At 47.5% G+C, this 19,360-nt stretch overlaps 1 protein-coding gene, 1 pseudogene and 2 gene segments (V, D, J or C); all 4 read right to left on the bottom strand.

Moving 5' to 3' along the window:
- Window positions 1-19,360, bottom strand: part of LOC104674945 — a 381,543-nt gene that overhangs the window by 84,769 nt on the left and 277,414 nt on the right. Inside the window, 2 exon segments of the C gene segment in view lie at window positions 17,561-17,571; window positions 17,795-17,797. Coding sequence covers window positions 17,561-17,571; window positions 17,795-17,797 — 14 coding nt within the window.
- The window catches only part of LOC104674944, a 340,994-nt gene that overhangs the window by 75,578 nt on the left and 246,056 nt on the right, over window positions 1-19,360 (bottom strand).
- Window positions 6,084-11,243, bottom strand: LOC104675859 (annotated as a pseudogene). The gene is made up of 6 exons (XR_004058032.1): window positions 11,157-11,243; window positions 9,628-9,739; window positions 8,436-8,601; window positions 7,131-7,383; window positions 6,593-6,729; window positions 6,084-6,292 (listed from the first exon to the last, which is right to left on the bottom strand). The product of XR_004058032.1 is annotated as a trypsin-1-like (transcript).
- Window positions 14,841-18,252, bottom strand: LOC104675860 (trypsin-2-like). The gene is made up of 5 exons (XM_010380517.1): window positions 18,188-18,252; window positions 17,003-17,162; window positions 15,881-16,137; window positions 15,348-15,484; window positions 14,841-15,045 (listed from the first exon to the last, which is right to left on the bottom strand). The coding sequence occupies exons 1-5, from the start codon at window positions 18,225-18,227 to the stop codon at window positions 14,893-14,895; spliced, it is 747 nt and encodes a 248-aa protein (XP_010378819.1). The 5' UTR covers window positions 18,228-18,252; the 3' UTR covers window positions 14,841-14,892.

Here is a 19,360-nt window from a genome sequence, read left to right on the forward strand (position 1 = left end):
ACAGACTACCTTCAATTTCAGCTCCTAGAATGGCTGCTGAGCCAGTTTCCTCACAGCCAGGAGACCCACTATTCAGAGACCCCTCTCCACCCCGCACCCCCTCTAATCAGTGATGGGCTCATAGCTAACACTGCTATATTTAGATGGTCCACGGTGCCTGACAGCTTTACAAGAGTTTTCACGTAAGTAACAGTGGTGAATTACTTTTCATTTTTGCTGAGTTTCACAGTTTAACTTCCCACAAACATGGTAATTATGATTTGTGCAGAGCAAAATAATTTCCACTTATAGAGGAAGACAATGAGATTCAGAATGATTCTGTCTTGCCCAAGAATACAGATCTTGGCAGAGCTGACAATAAGGCCAGTGGAAGCCATGGAGAGCACTGTGAAGTGTAGGAATTGCTGCAGGTGGCATCTTAAAGGAGATTTATTGAGGATTGAGGCAGAGGTCCCCAGAGGTCAAACTGCACATTTGATTCCTTCCTGGTTCTTTTCTTCCTGGCAGAAATAGATGATGGAATTCATCCTTCTTCTGGCACCTTGTCTCAGAGCCTTACCTTGCCACAGTTCCAGACCCATCCAGGCCTTGACTGCCATGTAGATGACACACCTCTCTGCTCATAAATAACTGGCCAAGCCTGAGGTAGCCAGGTTTTGGAGCATTGATAATACGGGCTTTTCCTGTGTTGTCCCTAAACATGTTTTGTTTTTTTTCTCCTTGTCATGGGGTCTTCACAGAACTCATCTCTTAGAGAATAAGGAGAGACTCTTGCTGTAGCAACTGTAGATACCAGTGTGCACTAAACAGGGAGGTGAACCTTGGTAGAAGATGGAAAATTTGTTTGGTAAAAGGGATTTTTGGATCAGTGCTTGTGGTTCTGACTCTCTGAAACAGAACACCTAAGAATATGAGGATTTTCTGTATCTAGAGCTTGAAGTCTAGACTTCTCCAGTATTTTGCGCTCTTCCTTAAATGATCACAGTATAGTCTGAGGTCAGCTTTCTTCAAAAGGAATGACCTTACATTCAGAGAAGACAGCTATAGTGGAGACTGTTACCTCATACTGTAGACTCAGATGTGTAGGACAAGTTCAGATCCAGCTGCCCAAGCTCCATTTGGAGGACATGCCATTCTTGGTACTGTTCATTCTGAACTATAGATTTCTTTGTCTACTTCTTTAAGACATCTTTCTGGCTTGTGTTTAGTGCTTAGCACACCAAACCACTGTCCTTCAATTATGATAACAGTGAATCATATCTGTGTGCCTACTATATAGCACATAACTTACTATACAGCATGTAACTCATTTAAGTTAAGAATGATTTTTTCATTTTATCATCACAACCACCTATGGGATTGCCCATTTTACAGATGATCAAATGAGCTTTCTGGAGGTGAAGTGACTCTTCCATCTCCCAGAGCAGCAGCTCCCAGCCGGAGCCTACCCTCCCTGTACTCAAGACCTTGGCAAAGCAACCAGAGTCAGAAAGAACCATGAGAGAAGCTTTCAGTGACTTTCAGCCACTTTGTTCCCCTTTTTTTCTCCTCTCCTCTCCTGCATTTTTCTCCATCTCCAGGTACAGTTCGGGATGTGGATACCTGTCCCAACACAAAAACACTTGGGGATTCATTCCTGATACCCCAATATTTCCCGATTTTCTTCCCTTTCAAGTCAGAACTCACCTATCTGTTTGGGTCAGAGAGATATGAGTGTTAAAATCCCCGAGGAAGGAGGCAGGGGCTGTGCCCTCAGATTATTATTGGTGAAGGGAATTTATGCTTCATTTCAGTTTAAGAGAATGTTGCTGTGTCTCTGCCTAGGACAGGCAGCCCATTGTGTCTGTGGGTGATGAGGGAAGTCCACAGAGACCCAGGGTTAGACACCTGCTGGCTGACAGTGTCTGCAGAGCCAGAATTGAGCTTGAAAGGATGGGCACTGATGGGCAGTTGTATGGTCAGTTGCTATGGGGCTTCTTGATCTCCCAAATTCCAGGTGGCAAGATCAATGCATGCTTGACAGACTCCTTCCTAGCAGGCTCTGGTGGCTGCAAACTTTTTCAGGTGTCGAAGATCCTACCACTTTACCTTTGGTTTTTCTTTGATAAACAGACAATGAAAGACCGATGAAAACAAGAGTTCTACCAGTGGGCAGGCAATAATTCTCTTCTGGAAAAGGGATGTTTGTGGCTCTTCCCCACATTGTCCTTGAAAGAGCTTGGCTGCGGAGTGGCTGTTAATAAAATGTCAAAAAAACAGAAGGGGCTGGTTATGCTGCAGAGGAAAGGGAACGTTTATACATGGTTGGCCAGAGTGTAAATTAGTTCATGGAAAAATTAATGCAGAAAGCAGTTTGGAGATTCCTGAAGTAATTTAAAACAGAACTACCTTTCCACCAAGCAATTCCTTTACTGGGCATTTACCTAAAGGAAAATAATTGTTCTGCCAAAAAGACAGATGCTCTAGAAAGTCCTTAACAGCACTATTCATAGCAGCAAAGCCATGAAATCAACCTAGGTGGCCATCAGTGGTAAACTGGATTAAGGAAGTGTGGTACATATACACCATGGAATACTATGCAGCCATGAAAAGAATGAAAACATGTCCTTTGCAACAACATGGATGGAGGTGGAGACCATAATCCTAAGCAAATTAACATAGGAACGGAAAACCAAATATCACATTCTCATGTATAAGTGGGAGCTGAACATTGGGTACACATGGACATAAAGATGGGAAGAGTAGACACTGCAACTACTAGAGGGAAGAGAGAAGGAGGGTGGAAAGAGCTGAAAAACTACCTATGCTTACTGTCTGAATGATGAGATCATTTGTGCCCTAAACCTCAGCATCACACAATAAACCCATGTAACAAACCTGCACATGTACCCCCTGAATGTAAAATAAAAGTTGAAATTTTTAAATGGAACCTGGGCAAGGAGCAGTGGCTCACGCCTGTAATCCCAGCACTTTGGATCACTTGAGGTCAGGAGTTCAAAACCAGCCTGGCCAACATAGTGAAACCCTGTCTCTACTAAAAATACAAAAAAAAAAAAGAAAGAAAGAAAGAAGGAAGGAAGGAAGGAGGGAGGGAGGGAAGAAGGAAGGAAGGAAGGAAGGAAAAAGAAAGAAAGAAAGAAAAAGAAAGAAAGAAAGAAAGAAAGAAGGAAAGAAAGAAAGAAAGAAAGAAAGAAAGAAAGAAAGAAAGAAAGAAAGAAAGAAAGAAAGAAAGAAAGAAAGAAAGAAAGAAAGAAAGAAAGAAAAGGAAGGAAGGAAGAAAAGTAAAAGAAAGAAAGAAAGGAAGGAAGGAAGGAAGGAAGGAAGGAAGGAAAGAAAGAAAGAAAAGAAAGAAAGAGAAAGAAAGAGAGAGAAAGAAAGAAAGAAGACATTAGCTGGGCATGGTGGCGGGTGCCTGTAACCCCAGCTACTTGGGAGACTGAATCACTTCAACCCGGGAGGCAGAGGTTGCAGCGAACAGAGACCATGCCACGGCACTCCAGCCTGGCTATAGTTCATCCAGAAAGAGATATTTTGTGTGAAGTTTGAGGTGGGGGCTCTTGGAGGCCCTAAGTCGTGGCAGTGGACAGAGTTGCAGCTTTCTGCCTTTTTGCCGTTTGGTCTGGACCCACAGGTGAACTGTACCAGCCTTGATCCCAAGCACACTTTCTAGGGAACTTCACATCTCACGGTTCCATGTGAGCAAATGGACAGGGAAAGCCAACCCCTCGGCTGGCTCTCACACAGTATTTTGTCTTGAATTTTGAATAAGCCTTATTTTTTTTTAATCTTGTTTTGTGTTTTTCATGGTGGTGGTGGTGGTGGTTTATTTTACACAGACCACTTAGAAGAAATCCCATGGTTATCGGTCATTTTCATGCCCTGTTTTTTCTGCTGGCAATCCATCTGAGTAGGGTGACTTACTTTTCTGTGTAAAGAGTCTACATGTCCCAGGTAGGAGGTGGAAGCAGCTGTCTGGAATGTCATGCCATTGGGATGCTTATATCTGTGTCTTGGCTTCAGGTAACCAGCTGGGCTTTGATAGGAATGATATGAAAGGAGACAAAACAGTGGAAACTAACACTCCCTGCTCATCCCTGTTTCTATGAAGCATTTGGTTCTTCCTTTTACACTTGAGTGATGATGATATTCAGAGCAGGCATTGACATTACAGTAAGAAATGAAAAAAGTGTATCTGTCTTGTCTGTCTATCTACTGGATATATATCTCCCAAAGCAGACAAACCCAAGGCTGTACAGTGAACTAGGGTCTGTGTTTTGACTCCATAAAAACAAAATCCATGTTGAACAAAGGGATGTTTGTATGCAGTGACTTTCTGGGTGACCCATGTGTATCTATCCATTATGTGCTAGCCCTGAGCCCTGTTTTCCTCTGAAGATAGTGAGTGGTAGCTATCTCCTCACACGAACCACACATCTGGAGCACAGATGGCCCTCTCAAGGTAATTGATCTTACACATCTACTTTTACCAAACAAGTGTCTGATGCTTACTTGGGTGTATTCCATAGCATGTGGACTGCGGTCCCCTGTGCTTGCCAGGAATGCTGTGCTCCATGTAGAGGTTTTACTCTACTCATCACTGCAATTTGCACACTGCTTTGTGGACACTTGGAGGCCTGTGCTCTGTTCCCTGTAACTGGAAGTGTGCTCTGAACTTGTCTGTCTCCCTTGGCTGCTCCTGGCCCTTGGTACCAGCTCCCAGGGGTGTCCACAACCACTTGGGACAGAAGGTGAAGGTGGAATTTCAAAGAGAAGCTTGCTTGGATCTTCGGCGACAAGCTTGGATGAGCTATGGACCCAACATGGGCCCTCTCAGAATTGCCACGAGGAGGCTTTGGCAGGTGCCACAGGTGCCATGGGGCCTGTCTCCATCTGCTGCGTCCAGTGGGTGCAAGCCAGCCAACGTGTGTCCAGAGTGGCTGGATGGTGTCACAGCCCTCAGATGTCTTTCCTTCCACCCTTTTTTTTTTTTTTTTTTTGAGACAGAGTCTGGCTCTGTCGCTCAGGCTGGAGTGCAGTGGCCGGATCTCAGCTCACTGCAAGCTCTGCCTCCCGGGTTTACGCCATTCTCCTGCCTCAGCCTCCCAAGTAGCTGGGACTACAGGCGCCCGCCACGTCGCCCGGCTAGTTTTTTGTATTTTTTAGTAGAGACGGGGTTTCACTGTGTTAGCCAGGGTGGTCTTGATCTCCTGACCTTGTGATCTGCCTGTCTCGGCCTCCCAAAGCGCTGGGATTACAGGGTTGAGCCACCGCGCCCGGCCTCCTTCTACCTTTTTTAAAGAGTCCCAAGTAACTCAGTTGATGTGTCTCAAAGGTAAGAAAGTTTTATGAAAATGAATCCTTCCTCAGTTAATTGATCAAATGGGTGAATCCTGACCCTCTCCAGTTTCTTTCCCTGATCGGCCTGGGGAGCTGGTGTTAGCTGTGGGATTCACTGCGGCGTCCTACCCCAAAGGCAAAGAAGACAAAAATGAAACTTGCAGAGCTGGGCTTGATTCCCAAGTCACAGTCAGGCTCCCGCTATGGTAGGCGGGACATCTCTCTAGCTGCTCACAGAGATGGAACTAGGGAATTGAGGGAGAGTTAGGGGGCCAGGGAGATTTACTTGAGTCTGATTTTCCAGGTGAATGAGAAGAGAGGGCTTGGTGCCAACACATTCCTGGGAGAGGCACGTCATCACCAATAGCATTTGTCATTGTATGTTAGCAATAAGATTCAGCTGCTCAGATTTTTTGGGCTGCCTCGAAGATGCTGACACATTTTCTGTGCTGTGATTGTTCTGAAGACAGAGTAGCTCTAACCACTGTGAGAAGCCCAAATAAAAATCAATACCCCCCGCCAAAGACCACCTTTCTGAAACACACTTTTCTCTAGAAAACAGTGCCCCCCTTTCTCCCAAGCTTCTTATTTTTGGATTCCATCTCTTTGTGTGTGCTAATCTAGTGTACCATGGAACACATTTTGGGAGCTGGGGGCTCTGCTTACCTTTAAGGGGGACATTTGTGTCTGATCTGAGATTGGAGGATGCTTTCCAGTGTGAAGGAGTGTGAGGGAGCAGGCACAGACACAGTGAGAACAGGGTCATTTTATTGGTATAGAGACTGCAGAGGGACCGGGGGCTTTAGCCTTTGGCAGCTATGGTGTCCTTAATCCAGGCCAAATAGTTGTAGAACTTGGTGTAGACTCCAGGCTTGTTTTTCTGGGCACAGCCATCGCCCCAGGAGACAATTCCTTGGAGCTGTCCGTTGGAGACCACAGGGCCACCAGAGTCACCCTGGGGGGAGGAAGAGAAAAGTTGTATGGACAGATGGAGGAAGAATATAGCTATATTTTCTCTGAACCTTAAAAGACCCCTTTCCAGGAAGCTCTGTGGCTCCACGTCCTTCTCATGGTGGCCCATTCTCTGTTCTTCCTAAGCAGACAGCATGCAGCCCAAGGGAGCCTTCCTGACTTCTCATTGGGGGCACTGCAGGGAGCCTCCTTAGCCCCGCCACCTTGGGAGTTCAAATCTTTTTCTCGGGTGGGGCCTGGGTATCAGTGGGAGCCTCAGCATGGGAAGGGTTGTCCAAATCACCTGGCAAGAATCCTTGCCCCCCTCAAGGAAGCTCACACAGAACATGTTGCTGGTAATCTCTCCAGGGTAGGAGGTTTCACACTCAGCCTGGGTCAGCACAGGAGCGTCCAGGCACTGCAGCTCGTCTGGGTAGTCAGCTGTGAGGATCAGGAAGAGGTCAAAGAAAGTAGAAATGTGGGTCAGGTCAGAGAAGGAGACAATAATCTAGGACGGAACATTGAATAGTAACACTGACCTGGAGAGGGCTCCAAAACATGTGTCCTGGCAAGAGGCTCTGGCTTTTAGTTCCCAGAATGATCATTGTTGAACCCCTCCCAAGACATGATCATTGCAAGTTCTCCATTTGTCCTGTCTCTTGATTTTAGGAGCCAACTCCTGGAGACTTTGCATCCTCTGGTGCCCAGTGCAGAGCCTGTGTGTGGTGGGCACAAGAAATACGTCTTAAGCCTGGAGGTGAGAATATTTTAGTTAAGGAGCATGCTTCATTCTGGAAATTGTGAGGATGGAGGGAAGTAGAAGGGCAAAGGTTGCCACTCACCACCAGAGCTCAGAGTGTTGCCCCAGCCAGAGATGAGGCACTTGGTGCCAGCAGCTGGAGGGGCAGTGGGCAGAGAGATGGTGGACACACGGGCATTGATGACGGCAGGTGAGGAGAGCTTGATCAGCAGGATGTCATTGTTCAGAGTATTCCTGTTGATTTGGGGTGGCGGATGATCTTGGCTGCATTGATGAACTGCTCATTCCCCTCCAGGACTTTGATGTTGTGCTCTCCCAGTCTTACCTGGATGCGGCTGATAGGCAGGGCAGGCATGGTGAAGACCTTCTCCCGCAGCCGGGGCACCCATCCCACCTTCCCCAGGGTCCTCACGTTCCCTGCTCATGGACAGATCTGGAGGCATGGGTTGGGTGTGTGGCCATATCGCATGGGCAGTAGAGGGTTGTGGGTTAGTGCAGGTATGAGACCCAGGACCTTGCTGCTTCAGAGGTTGGTGGTAGTGAGGTGGGGAAGAGTCAAAGGGATCCCGCAGGAGGCTGCTCCTCAACCTGCCTTCCCAGCCTCTTTCCCACAGTCTCCACAGTCACTAGCACTGTGGGCACAAGGAGGTCCTTGAAGTTTTCCCAGCATTCTTCACCCCAGGTCTTTGCTAACTGTGCACAGTACCTGTTCCTCCCTCCCTTCTTGGCCTGGTGAGCACCACCCTTCTGTGTAATGTAAGCCAAGGGTAGCCACAGCATTAGCATCTCCTGGGAACTTCTTAGAAATGTAAATTCTTGGGCCTTACCTCCACCTACTGATCAGAACCTTGGGGATGGGACCCAGTGATTTGTGCCTTAACAATCCTTCAGGTGGTTCTGGTGCATACTCAGGTTTGAGAGTTCTTGATCTAGGCAGCGGTTCTCAGCTCTCTCTATGCACTCTACAGTTACCAGAAGTAGAGTGTTATATACTCCCTGATATTCACCCCCTCTTCCTGAAAATTTTGAGTTAATTGCCCTGGGATGGGACACAGGCAACAGTATTTTTAAAAACTCTTTCTTAGGTGACTTTAATGTATAGCTAACCAGCAAAAGGTACTTGCCTGCTTTTCTCACTCGCTCTGACCACCCCAAGATCATCCCTGCCTGCTTTTATAACCACAACCCTTGCTGTTTCATGGATTTGCCTTGGTGTGAGAAGTTCCTGTCTTGTGTTCACTCTCTGCTCTGGGGAGTCAACTGCTGCCAACAAGTTTTCTTCTCCACCACCTCTCCTCTCCATCTTACCCAGCCTTAGTACTTTCCTGGGCTGAAGCCAAGCTCTCCCAGGCAGCCTGGCTTGGAGCTTTTCAGTCAGGGGCCCCACACTTATGGCTTGTAGCAGTGACCTCCTGACACCACCCACTGTTTGCTAATGAGGGAGCCACCGCAGAAGTGGGAGCCAGAATGCAGGGACACCTGGTAGGGGAGAGAATTCTTCTCACAGGTGTAGTCTCCAGTGATCTTGTCATCCTCGTCAAACGGGGCAGCAACTAGAGTGGAGACGGGAAGGGAGAATGCAAGTCAGTAGTATGTTAGGGGTGGTGCTACCAGTCTGGAGTTGCTTTCTTCTAATTAGAAATGGAGAACAAGCACAGTGAGGCTAGGCAAGGAAGGGAGAGCTGGCACCCCTGGTGAGCATCACTGGATATGTCTCCCAAGTCTGTGTCTCCAGGGCAAGTAGCTAGGTACCCGGTCGGGGCTTAGATCTCTCCTGGGATCGCCAGGCTGAGGTCGCAATGAATGTCCTCACAATGCTTTCAGTGTGATAGGAGTTGGGATGTGGTTACCTCACCCACTGAGTGCTTCTCTCTTTTATTCATCAGCTGTGTACTTCTCCTGGCTATTTGAGTCCTGGAATGTCAGGATACTTTGGCCAAGCTAGGAAAACCCCCTGATTGCATAGAACTTGGCATGACCAGCTTCCCCCATAGCTCAGATTTGTGGAGTTAGAGCCGAGTTGAGGGCAGACCCCAGGCTCACTTCGACAGAACAAATGTAGATTTTGTTATTGGCCAATAGTACAGCAATTCTTAACTTTGACTGTATGCCTGGAAATGTTAAGAATCACCTGGATGCTTAAAAGCCCAGAACACAAGCTGCACCCCAGACAATAAAGTTAGAATGTCTAGAGCTTAGTCTCTGGCATGAGTAATTGTTCAACCTCCCCAGGTGCGTCTGAGGTTAAGAGCAGCTCTAGTTGTGCTATTCTGTTGCTGTTGGAGCCAAGCCTGAAGCCTGCTGCTTCATTTCATGGTCCAGCCCCACCTGACCTCCCTTCCCAGCTTCTCCAACTACAGCTCAGATATAGATGAATGACAGTGGTGGGAGTGAAATCAGTGAGAAGCTGAAACAGGTGAGGCTTAAAGAGAGCCCAAGGAGGATGGGAAGTAGAGATGCAAGATAGAGGAAATAGAATATCAGAGCACAGTCAAAAGGGGAGAGGTAGCAAGAATGGAAGGGCATGTGTGGGCCAGGAAAGGGTATGGTTGGGGCCTGAGGCAGGGCATGATACTCACCAGCAGCTCCCACAAAGGTAAGGATCAGGAGTGGATTCACGGTGGTAGAAAGTGCCTGACTGGTGGTGGAGGACCCATCTTTATACCTCCCGAGGATCGGGAGAGGAGGTGTCTGTGAGGTGAGGGTCACCACTCCTCCCAACCCAAACAAACCTACAATTTTCCCCTTCCCAGGGTCTTGCATCAGCTCTGCTATGTTTGGCCACTCTGTGGGCTTGTGATTCACAGGTGATAAGGAAACTTGCCTTCTGAGAGGAGAGAGGGAGGCTGGCTGTTTCCTGCAAGGATACTGGGATGGGGAAGACAGAGGAAGCCAAGACCGGGATCACACAGCTGGGTTTCTTAGGCCCGGGAGATGAGGGTTAGAAGGAGGAAGAATGGCCTGGATGTTTAAGAATCCTTTTATCTATTGGGGATGTATTTAATGTACTTAAGGAAGGACAAGTGTTGGTAACAAGCTTGGCTTTTCAGTGTCCTGGATCCCCCAAGAGAGGAGGAAAGTCTTATCTAAGGCTCATTCCTGTGAAAATGAAGATGCTTCTCTCCAGTCAGTGTGTGGGCATGTCAAATCCAAGACTTTGGGAACAAGAATGCCAACACTAATGGATAAGGAGAAGGGAGACTCGCATTCCACAGGATTCTGGGCTTCCAGATGGTTCTCCTTCCTACCAAGGCTTAAGGATGGGAAGTGTTGCAAAGAAGGAGGGGCACACGTTATGTAGGAACTTACTCAGTGCATCTGGAGGATGGAAAACCAATGGTGCACTCCTCCCCTTCTTCAATGTGAAGATATTTGTCTCTGTCATGTGCATCCTGTCATAGGATCTTTTCATGCATCCTTACTGTTGCCCTGGCAACCTGCACTCAGGGTGATGCAAGATGACCCACTTGCTTGAGGCTGACAGCATGAACCAGAATGACATGGCCCCCAATCAGATGTCAGAGTTTATACCATGGTAAATCTGGGTAACAATCTGATCTGAAAATGAGCAGTAGGTAGAGATTTGAGAACATGGTAAATGGTTCACATATTGGGTTCAAGAAAGAAGATGTGGAGGGCTGGGTCTAGAATGTCTTAGATGCAGTGAGATTATGCTGGGCTCAGTACAAAGTGAATCTTCCCAGAGAATATCCTGATTTGGGCCCTACGAAGGCTACTGAGACACAGTTGTGTAATTGGCTGAGGCACAACTTGGCCTGAGCAGTGTGGAGTGGGAGATGCTGTCTCTGCTCAAGTCTAATGATGTAAGGAAAGAAAGAGCTTCCTTATGAGAATGGTTTCCCTTCTCAGCAACTCAGAGCTCAGGTTTGTGATGAGCAGGAGTGAGCAGAGTTCAAGTTTGAATTATTTGAAAGGTAGAAGAAGCAGGGATGTTTTGGGGATGATAAACAAAATGAGCAAAGCTCAGAAACTTGGTGGTGAAATTGGAGATGCCAGGGGGATACAGGGAGGAAGCAAATGGAAACCAGAAGGAATTGGAAAAAATGCCAAAGTGGGGCCCATGGAGTTGAGAGGACACACAGAGTACCTTCGGGTTCAACTCCTGGCGTGGCCGCCGAACCAGTTTCCCCACAGTCAGGAGACCCACTGTTCGGAGACCCCCTCTCCACCTCATACCTCCTCTAATCACGGATGGGCTTATACCTAACACTGCTATATTTAGATGGTGCATGGTGCCTGACAGCTTTACAAGAATTTTCACAGAAGCAACAGTCGTGCATTGTTTTCATTTTTGATGAGTTTCACAGTTTAACTTCCCACAAACTTGCAAATTATGATTTCTGCAGAGCAACAGTATTTCCATTTATAAAGGAAGAGACTGAGATATAGAATGACTCTGTCTTCCCCAAGAATACAGATCTTGGCAGAGTTGATCATAAGGCCAACAAGCCATGGAGTGCATTGTGAAGTGTGGGAATTGCTGCAGGTGGCATCTAAAAGGAGATTTATTGATGATCAAGACGGAGGTTCCCAGAGGACAAACTGTACATCTGATTCCTTCCTGGTGCCTTTCTTCCTGGCAGAGAGAGACGATTGAATTCATCTTCCTCCTGGCACCATGTCTCAGAGCCTTACCTTGCCACATTTCCAGACCCATCCAGGCCATGACTACCCTGTAGATGACACACCTTTCTGCTCACGAATAACTGGCCAAGTCTGAGGTAGTCAGGTTTTGGAGCATTGGTAATATGGGCTTTTACTATGTTGTCCCTAAACATGTTGTTTCATTTTGCCCCTTGTCATGGGGTCTTCACAGAACTCCTGCCTTAGCGGATAAGGAGAGACTCTTGCTCTAGCAAGTGTAGACACCAGTGTGTACTAAACAGGGATGTGAGCCTTGGTAGAAGATGGAAAATTTGTTTGGAAATGGGGATTTTTAGATCAGTGCTTGTGACTCTGATTCTCTGTCTGAAAGGGAACACCCAAGAATATGAGGATTTCTGTATCTAGAGCTTGAAGACTAGCCTTCTCCAGAATTTTGCACTCTTCCTTAAATGATCACAGTATAGTCTGAGGCCAGCTTTCTTCAAAAAAGATGGACCTTACTGGCAGAGAACATAGCTATAGGTGGAGACTATTACCTCATACTATAGACTCAGATGTGTAGGATAGGTTCAGATCCAGCTGCCCAAGCTCACATTGGATTATGTGGCATTCTTGGTACTGTTCATTCTGAACTAGAAATTTGTCTACTTCTCTAAGACATCTTTCTGACTTGTGTTTAGTGCTTAGCACACCAAACCACTGTTCTTCAATTATGATAACAGTGAATCATTTCTGTGTGCTTACTATATACCACGTAACTTACTATAGGGCGTGTAACTCATATAAGTTAAGAATGTTTTTTTCATTTTATCATCACAACCACCTATGGGATTGCCCATTTTACAGATGACCAAATGAGCTTTCTGGAGGTGAAGTGACTCTTCCATCTCCCAGAGTAGCAGCTCCCAGTCAGAGCCGGCCTTGCCTGCACTCAAGACCTTGGCAAAGCAACCAGAGCTGGAAAGAAACATGACAGAAGCTTTCAGTGATTTTCAGCCACTTTGTCCCCCTTTTTTTCTCTACTCCTCTCCTGCATTTTTCTCCATCTCCAGGTACATTTCGGGATGTGGATGCCTGTCCCCACACAAAACACTTGGGATCATTCCTGATATTCCAATTCATCCCAATATCCCCCCCGCCTTTTGTCTTGGATTTTGAATAAGCATTTTTTTTTGGCTTGTTTTGTGTTTTTGGTAGTGGTGGTGGTGGTTCAGTTTACACTGACCACTTGGAAGAAATACCATGGTTATCTGTGATTTTTATGCCCTGTTTCTGCTGATAACCCTTCTGAGTGGGGTGACTCACTTTCCTATATAAAGATTCTAAATGGCCCAGGTAGGAGTTGGAAGCAACCGTCTACAAGTCCATTGGGATCCTTACGTCTGCCTCTTGGCTTCAGGTAACCAGCTGGGCTTTGACAGGAAGTATCTGAATGGAGACAGGAAACTGTGGAAACTAACACTCCCCGCCCAGCCCTGTTTCTGTGAAGCATTTGGTTCTTCCCTTGACTCTTGAGTTATGATATTCAGATGAGGCGTTGACATTATGGTAAGAAAGGGACAAAATGTATCTATCTCATCTGTCTGTCTATATACTAGACATATATCTCCAAAAGCAGACAAACCCAAGGCTGTAAGGTGAACTAGGGTCTGCGTTTGGACTCCAGAAAAAATCCATGTTGAACAAAGTAATGTTTTATGCAGTGACTTTCTCGGTGACCTGTGTGTATCTGTCCATTGTGTGCGAGCCCTGAGCCCTGTTTTCCTCTGAAGATACTGAGTCATAGCCATCTCCTCACACGAACCACACATCTGGAGCAAAGATGGACCTCTTAAGGTAATTGATCTTACGCATTAACCGTTTACCAAACACATGTCTGATGCTTACTTGGGTGTATTCCACAGCATGTGGACTGTGGTCCCCTGTGTTTGCCAGGAATGCTGTAAAGTAGGTTTTACTCTACTCATGATTGCAATTTGCACACTGGTCCGTGGACACCTGGAGGCCTGTGCTGTGTTCCCTGTAACTGGAAATGTGCTCTGAACTTGTCTGTCTCCCTTGGCTGCTCCTGGCCCTTGGTACCAGCTCCCAGGGGTGTCCACAAGCACTTCGGACAGAAGGTGAAGGTGGAATTTCAAAAAGATTGACTGGATCTTCAGTGACAAGCTTGGATGAGTTATGGTCCCAACATGGGCCCTCTCAGAATTGCCAGGAGGAGGCTTTGGCAGGTGCCAGAAGTGCCATGGGGCCTGTCTCCCTCTGCTGCGTCCAGTGGGTGCAAGTCAGCCAACGTGTGGCCAGAGTGTCTGCATGGTGTCACAACCCTCAGATGTCTTTCCTTCCACCTTTTTTTTAAAGAATCCCAAATAACTCACTTGAAGTGTCTTAAAGGCGAGCAAGTTTTATGAAAATGAATCCTTTCTCAGTTAATTAATCAAATGGGTGAATCCCAACCCTCTCTAGTTTCTTTCCCTGGTCAGAGTGGGGAGCTGGTGTTAGCTGTGGGATTCACTGTGGCATCCTACACCAAACGCAAAGAAGACAAAAATGTGGCGTGCAGAGCTGGGCTTGATTCCCAAGTCACAGTCAGGACCCCACTATGGTAGACCGGACATCTCTCTAGCTGCTCACAGAGAGGGAACTAGGGAGTTGAGGGAAGAGTTAGGGGCCAGGGAGATTCACTTGAGTCTGATTTTCCAGGTGAATGAGAAGGGATGGCTTGGTCGAGGGTTTGGTGCCGACACATTCCTTGGAGAGGCATGTCATCACCATCAGTATTTGTCAATAGTGTTGTGTTTTAGCAAGAAGATTCAGCTGGTCAAATTTTTTGGGTCACCTTGAAGATGCTGACACATTTTGTGTGCTGTGATTGTTCTGAAGGCAGAGTAGCTCTAACCACGGAGAAGCCCAAATAAAAATCAATACCCCCCCATGACCACCTTTCTGAAACACACCTTTCTCTAGAAAACACTGCCCCCCTTTCTCCCAAACTTCTTCTTATTTTCGGATTCCATCTCTTTGTATGTGCTAATCTAGTGTAGCATGGAACACATATTGGGAGCTGGGTGCACTGCTTATCTTCAAGGGCGACAGTCGTGTCTGACCTGAGATTGGAGGATCGTTTCCAGTGTGAAGGAGTGTGAGGGAGCAGGCACAGACACAGACAGTGAGAGCAGTGTCACTTTAGTGGTATGGAGACAGCAGAGGGACTGGAGGCTTTAGCTGTTGGCAGCTATGGTGTCTTCAATCCAGTCCACATAGTTGTAGACCTTGGTGTAGACTCCAGGCCTGTTCTCCTGGGCACAGCCATAGCCCCAGGAGACAATTCCTTGGAGCTCTCCGTTGGAGACCACAGGGCCACCAGAGTCACCCTGGGGAGAAGGGAGAAGTTGTATGAAGAGAGAGATAGAGGAGGAAAATAACTACATTTACTCTGAATCTTAAAAGACCCCCTTTCCAGCCAGCTCTGTGGCTCCATGTCCTTCTCATGGTGGCCCATCCTCTGTTCTTCCTAAGCAGACAGCATGCAGCCCAAGGGAGCCTTCCTCACTTCTCCATGGGGGCACTGCAGGGAGTCTCCTCAGCCCCGCCACTTTGGGAGTTGAAATCTTTTTCCTGGGTGGGACCTGGGTATCAGTGGGAGCCTCTGCATGGGAAGGGTTGTTCAAATCACCTGGCAGGAATCCTTGCCTCCCTCAAGGAAACCCACACAGAACATGTTGCTGGTAATCTCTCCAGGGTAGGAGGCTTCACACTCAGTCTGGTTCAGCACAGGAGCATACAGGCACTGCAGCTCGTCTGGGTAGTCGGCTGTGAGGATCAGGACGAGATGAAAGAAAGTAGAAATGTGGGTCAGGCCAGAGAAGCAGACAGTAACATAGGATGGAACACTGAAGAGGAACACTGCCCCTGGAGAGGACTCCAAAATATAAGTCTTGGCAAGGGACTCTGGCTTTTAGTTCCCAAAATGATCATCGTTCAACGCCTCCCAAGACGTGATCATAGCAAGTTCTCCATTTGTCCTGTCTTTTGACGTTAGGTGCCCATTCCTTGAGATTTTGCATCTCTCTGGTGCCCAGTACAGAGCCTATGGTCACTAGAAATGAATATTAAGCCTGGAGGTGAGAGGATTCAACTTAAGGGGCATGCTTCATTTGGGAAATTGTGAGGATGGAGGGAAGTAGAAGGGCAAAGGTTGCCACTCACCACCAGAGCTCAGAGTGTTGCCCCAGCCGGAGATGAGGCACTCAGTGCCAGCAGCTGGAGGGGTGGTGGGCAGAGGGATGGTGGACACGTTTTCATTGATAACGGCAGGCCTGGAGAGCTTGATCAGCATGATGTCATTGTCCAGAGTCCTCCTGTTGTATTTGGGGTGGCGGATTTTCTTGGCTGCATTGATGAACTGCTCATTCCCCTCCAGGACTTCGATGTTGTGCTCTCCCAGTCTCACCTGGATGCGGCCGCTGGGCAGGGCAGGCATGGTGAAGACCTTCTCCCACAACCGGGGCCCTCATTCCACCTTCCCTAGGGTCCTTAAGCTCCCTGCTCATGGACAGCTCTGGAGGCATGGGGTGGGGTGTGTGGCCATATCTCATGGGCAGTAGAGGGATGTGGGTCAGTGTAGGTGTGAGACCCAGGACCTTTCTGCTTCAGAGGTTGGTGGTAGTAGGGTGGGGAAGAGTCAAAGAGATCCCACCATCACAGCCTCTTTCCCACAATCTCCACCGTCACTAGCACTGTGGGCACAAGGAGCTCCTTGTAATTTTCCCAGCATTCTTCACCACAGGTCTTTGCTAACTGTGCACAGTACCTGTTCCTCCCTCCCTTGTTGGCCTGGTGAGTGCCACTCTTCTGTGTAATCTAATCCAAGGGTAGCCATAGCATTAGTATCTCCTGGGAACTCGTTAGAAATGTAGATTCTTGGTCCTTACCCCCATCTACTGATCACAACCCTGGGACGGGACCCAGTGATTTGTGACTTAAGCCTGCAGGTGGTTCTGGCACCTACTCAGGTTTGAGAGTTCTTGGCGGAGGCAGCGGTCTCAGCTCTGTCTATGCACTCTGCAGTTACCAGAAGTAGAGTGTTATATACTCACTGATATTCACAACCTCTTCCTGAAAACTTTGAGTTAATTGCCCAGGGATAGGATACAGGCATCAGTATTTTTAAAAACTCTTTCTTAGGTGACTTTAATGTGTAGCTATCCAGCAAAAGGATAGCTCCACCACCTCTCCCATCCATCTTACCCAACCTCAAGATTTCTCAGGGCTGAAAGCTCTCCCAGGCAGCCTGGCTGGGAGTTTTGCAATCAGGGGCCCCACACTTACAGCTTCCAGCAGTGACCTGCTGACACCACCCACTGCTCCCTGATGAGGGAGCCACCACAGAAGTGGTAGCCAGAATTCAGGGACACCTGGTAGGGGACAGAATTCTCCTCACAGGTGTAGCCCCCAACGATCTTGTCATCATCATCAAAGGGGACAGCAACTGCAGTGGAGATGGGAAGGGAGAAGGCAAGTCATTAGCACGTTAGGGGTGGTGCTCCCAGGCTGCAGTTCCTTCCTGCTAATTAGAAATCCTTAAGAAGCACAGTGAGGCTAGGCAATGGAGGGAGCACTGTCACCCCTGGTGAGCATCAGTGGATGTGGCTCCCAAGTCTCTGTGTCTGAAGGGCATGTAGCTTGGTACCCTGCGGGGTTTCAGATCTCTCCTGGGGTCACCAGGCTAAGGAAGCAAGAAATGTCCTCACAATACTTCCAGTGGGATAGGAGTTGGGATGTGTCTGTCTCACCCACTGAATGCTTCTCTCTTTCGTTCACCACCTGTGTACTCCACCTGGCTATTTAAGCCCTGGATGGTCACGATACTTTGGCCAAGCTAGGAAACCCCCCTGTCTGTGTAGACCTGGCCATGACCAGCTTTCCCTTCAGCCCAGATCTGTGCAGTGAGGGCAGAGTTGAGGGCAGCCCCAGGCTCACTTCAGCAGAACAGAGGTAGATGTTATTACTGGCCAATAGAACAGCAATTTTTAACCTTTGGCTGCATGCCTGGAAATGTTAAAAATTACTTGGGAAGCTTAAAAGCCCAGGACACAGGCTGCACCCGTCAAATGAAGTTAGAATGTCTAGAGTTGAGTCTCTGGCACGAGTAATTTTTCACCCTCCCCAGTTGCATCTGAGGTTCAGAGTAGCTATAATGTTGCTATTCTGGTGCTGTCAGAGAGAAGCCTGAAGCCTACTCTTCATTTCATGGGCCAACCCAACTGGTCTCCCTTCCAAGCTTCGGCGACCACAACTGGGATATGGATGAATGACAGTGGTGGCAGTGAAATCAGGGAGAAGTTGAAACAGGTGAGGCTTAAAGAGAGCCCAAGGAGACGGGAAGTAGAGATGCCAGCTGGAGGAAATACAACATCAGAGCACAGTCAAAAGAGGAGAAGTAGCAAGAATGGAAGGGCATGTGTCTGCCAGGAAAGGGTGTGGGTGGGGCCTGAGGCGGGGCATGATACTCACCAGCAGCTGCCACAAAGGCAAGGATCAGGAGTGGATTCATGGTGGTAGAGTGTGCCTGACTGGTGGTAGAGGAGCCATCTTTATACCTCCCAAGGATCGGGAGAGGAGGTGTCTGTGAGGTGAGGGTCACCACGCCTCCCAACACAAACAAACCTGCAGCTTTCCCCTTCCCAGGGTCTTGCATCAGCTCGGCTATGTTTGGCCACTCTGTGGGTTTGTGATTCACATGTGATAAGGAAACTTGCCTTCTGAAAGGAGAGAGAGAAACTGGCTGTTTCCTGGAAGGATGCTGGGATGGGAAAGAGGGAAAACCAAGCCCCAGATCACATAGCTGGGCTTTCTTTATTTTTATTTTTATTATTATACTTTAAGTTCTAGGGTACATGTTCATAACGTGCAGGTTTGTTACATATGTATACTTGTGCCATGTTGGTGTGCTGCACCCATCAACTTGTCAGCACCCATCAACTCGTCATTTACATCAGGTATAACTCCCAATGCAATCCCTCCCCCTCCCCCCTCCCCATAATAGGCCCTGGTGTGTGATGTTCCCCTTCCCGAGTCCAAGTGATTTCATTGTTCAGTTCCCACCTATGAGTGAGAACATGTGGTGTTTGGTTTTCTGTTCTTGAGATAGTTTGCTGAGAATGATGGTTTCCAGCTGCATCCATGTCCCTACAAAGGACGCAAACTCATCCTTTTTTTATGGCTGCATAATATTCCATGGTGTATATGTGCCACATTTTCTTAATCCAGTCTGTCACTGATGGACATTTGGGTTGATTCCAAGTCTTTGCTATTGTGAATAGTGCTGCAATGAACATACATGTGCACGTGTCTTTATAGCAGCATGATTTATAATCCTTTGGGTATATTTTGGGTATATACCCAGTAATGGGATGGCTGGGTCATATGGTACATCTAGTTCTAGATCCTTGAGGAATCGCCATACTGTTTTCCATAATGGTTGAACTAGTTTACAATCCCACCAACAGTGTAAAAGTGTTCCTATTTCTCCACATCCTCTCCAGCACCTGTTGTTTCCTGACTTTTTAATGATTGCCATTCTAACTGGTGTGAGATGGTATCTCATTGTGGTTTTGATTTGCATTTCTCTCATGGCCAGTGATGATGAGCATTTTTTCATGTGTCTGTTGGCTATATGCATGTCTT

Source organism: Rhinopithecus roxellana, chromosome 6, assembly GCF_007565055.1.
Source record: "Rhinopithecus roxellana isolate Shanxi Qingling chromosome 6, ASM756505v1, whole genome shotgun sequence".
NCBI lineage: Eukaryota > Metazoa > Chordata > Mammalia > Primates > Cercopithecidae > Rhinopithecus > Rhinopithecus roxellana.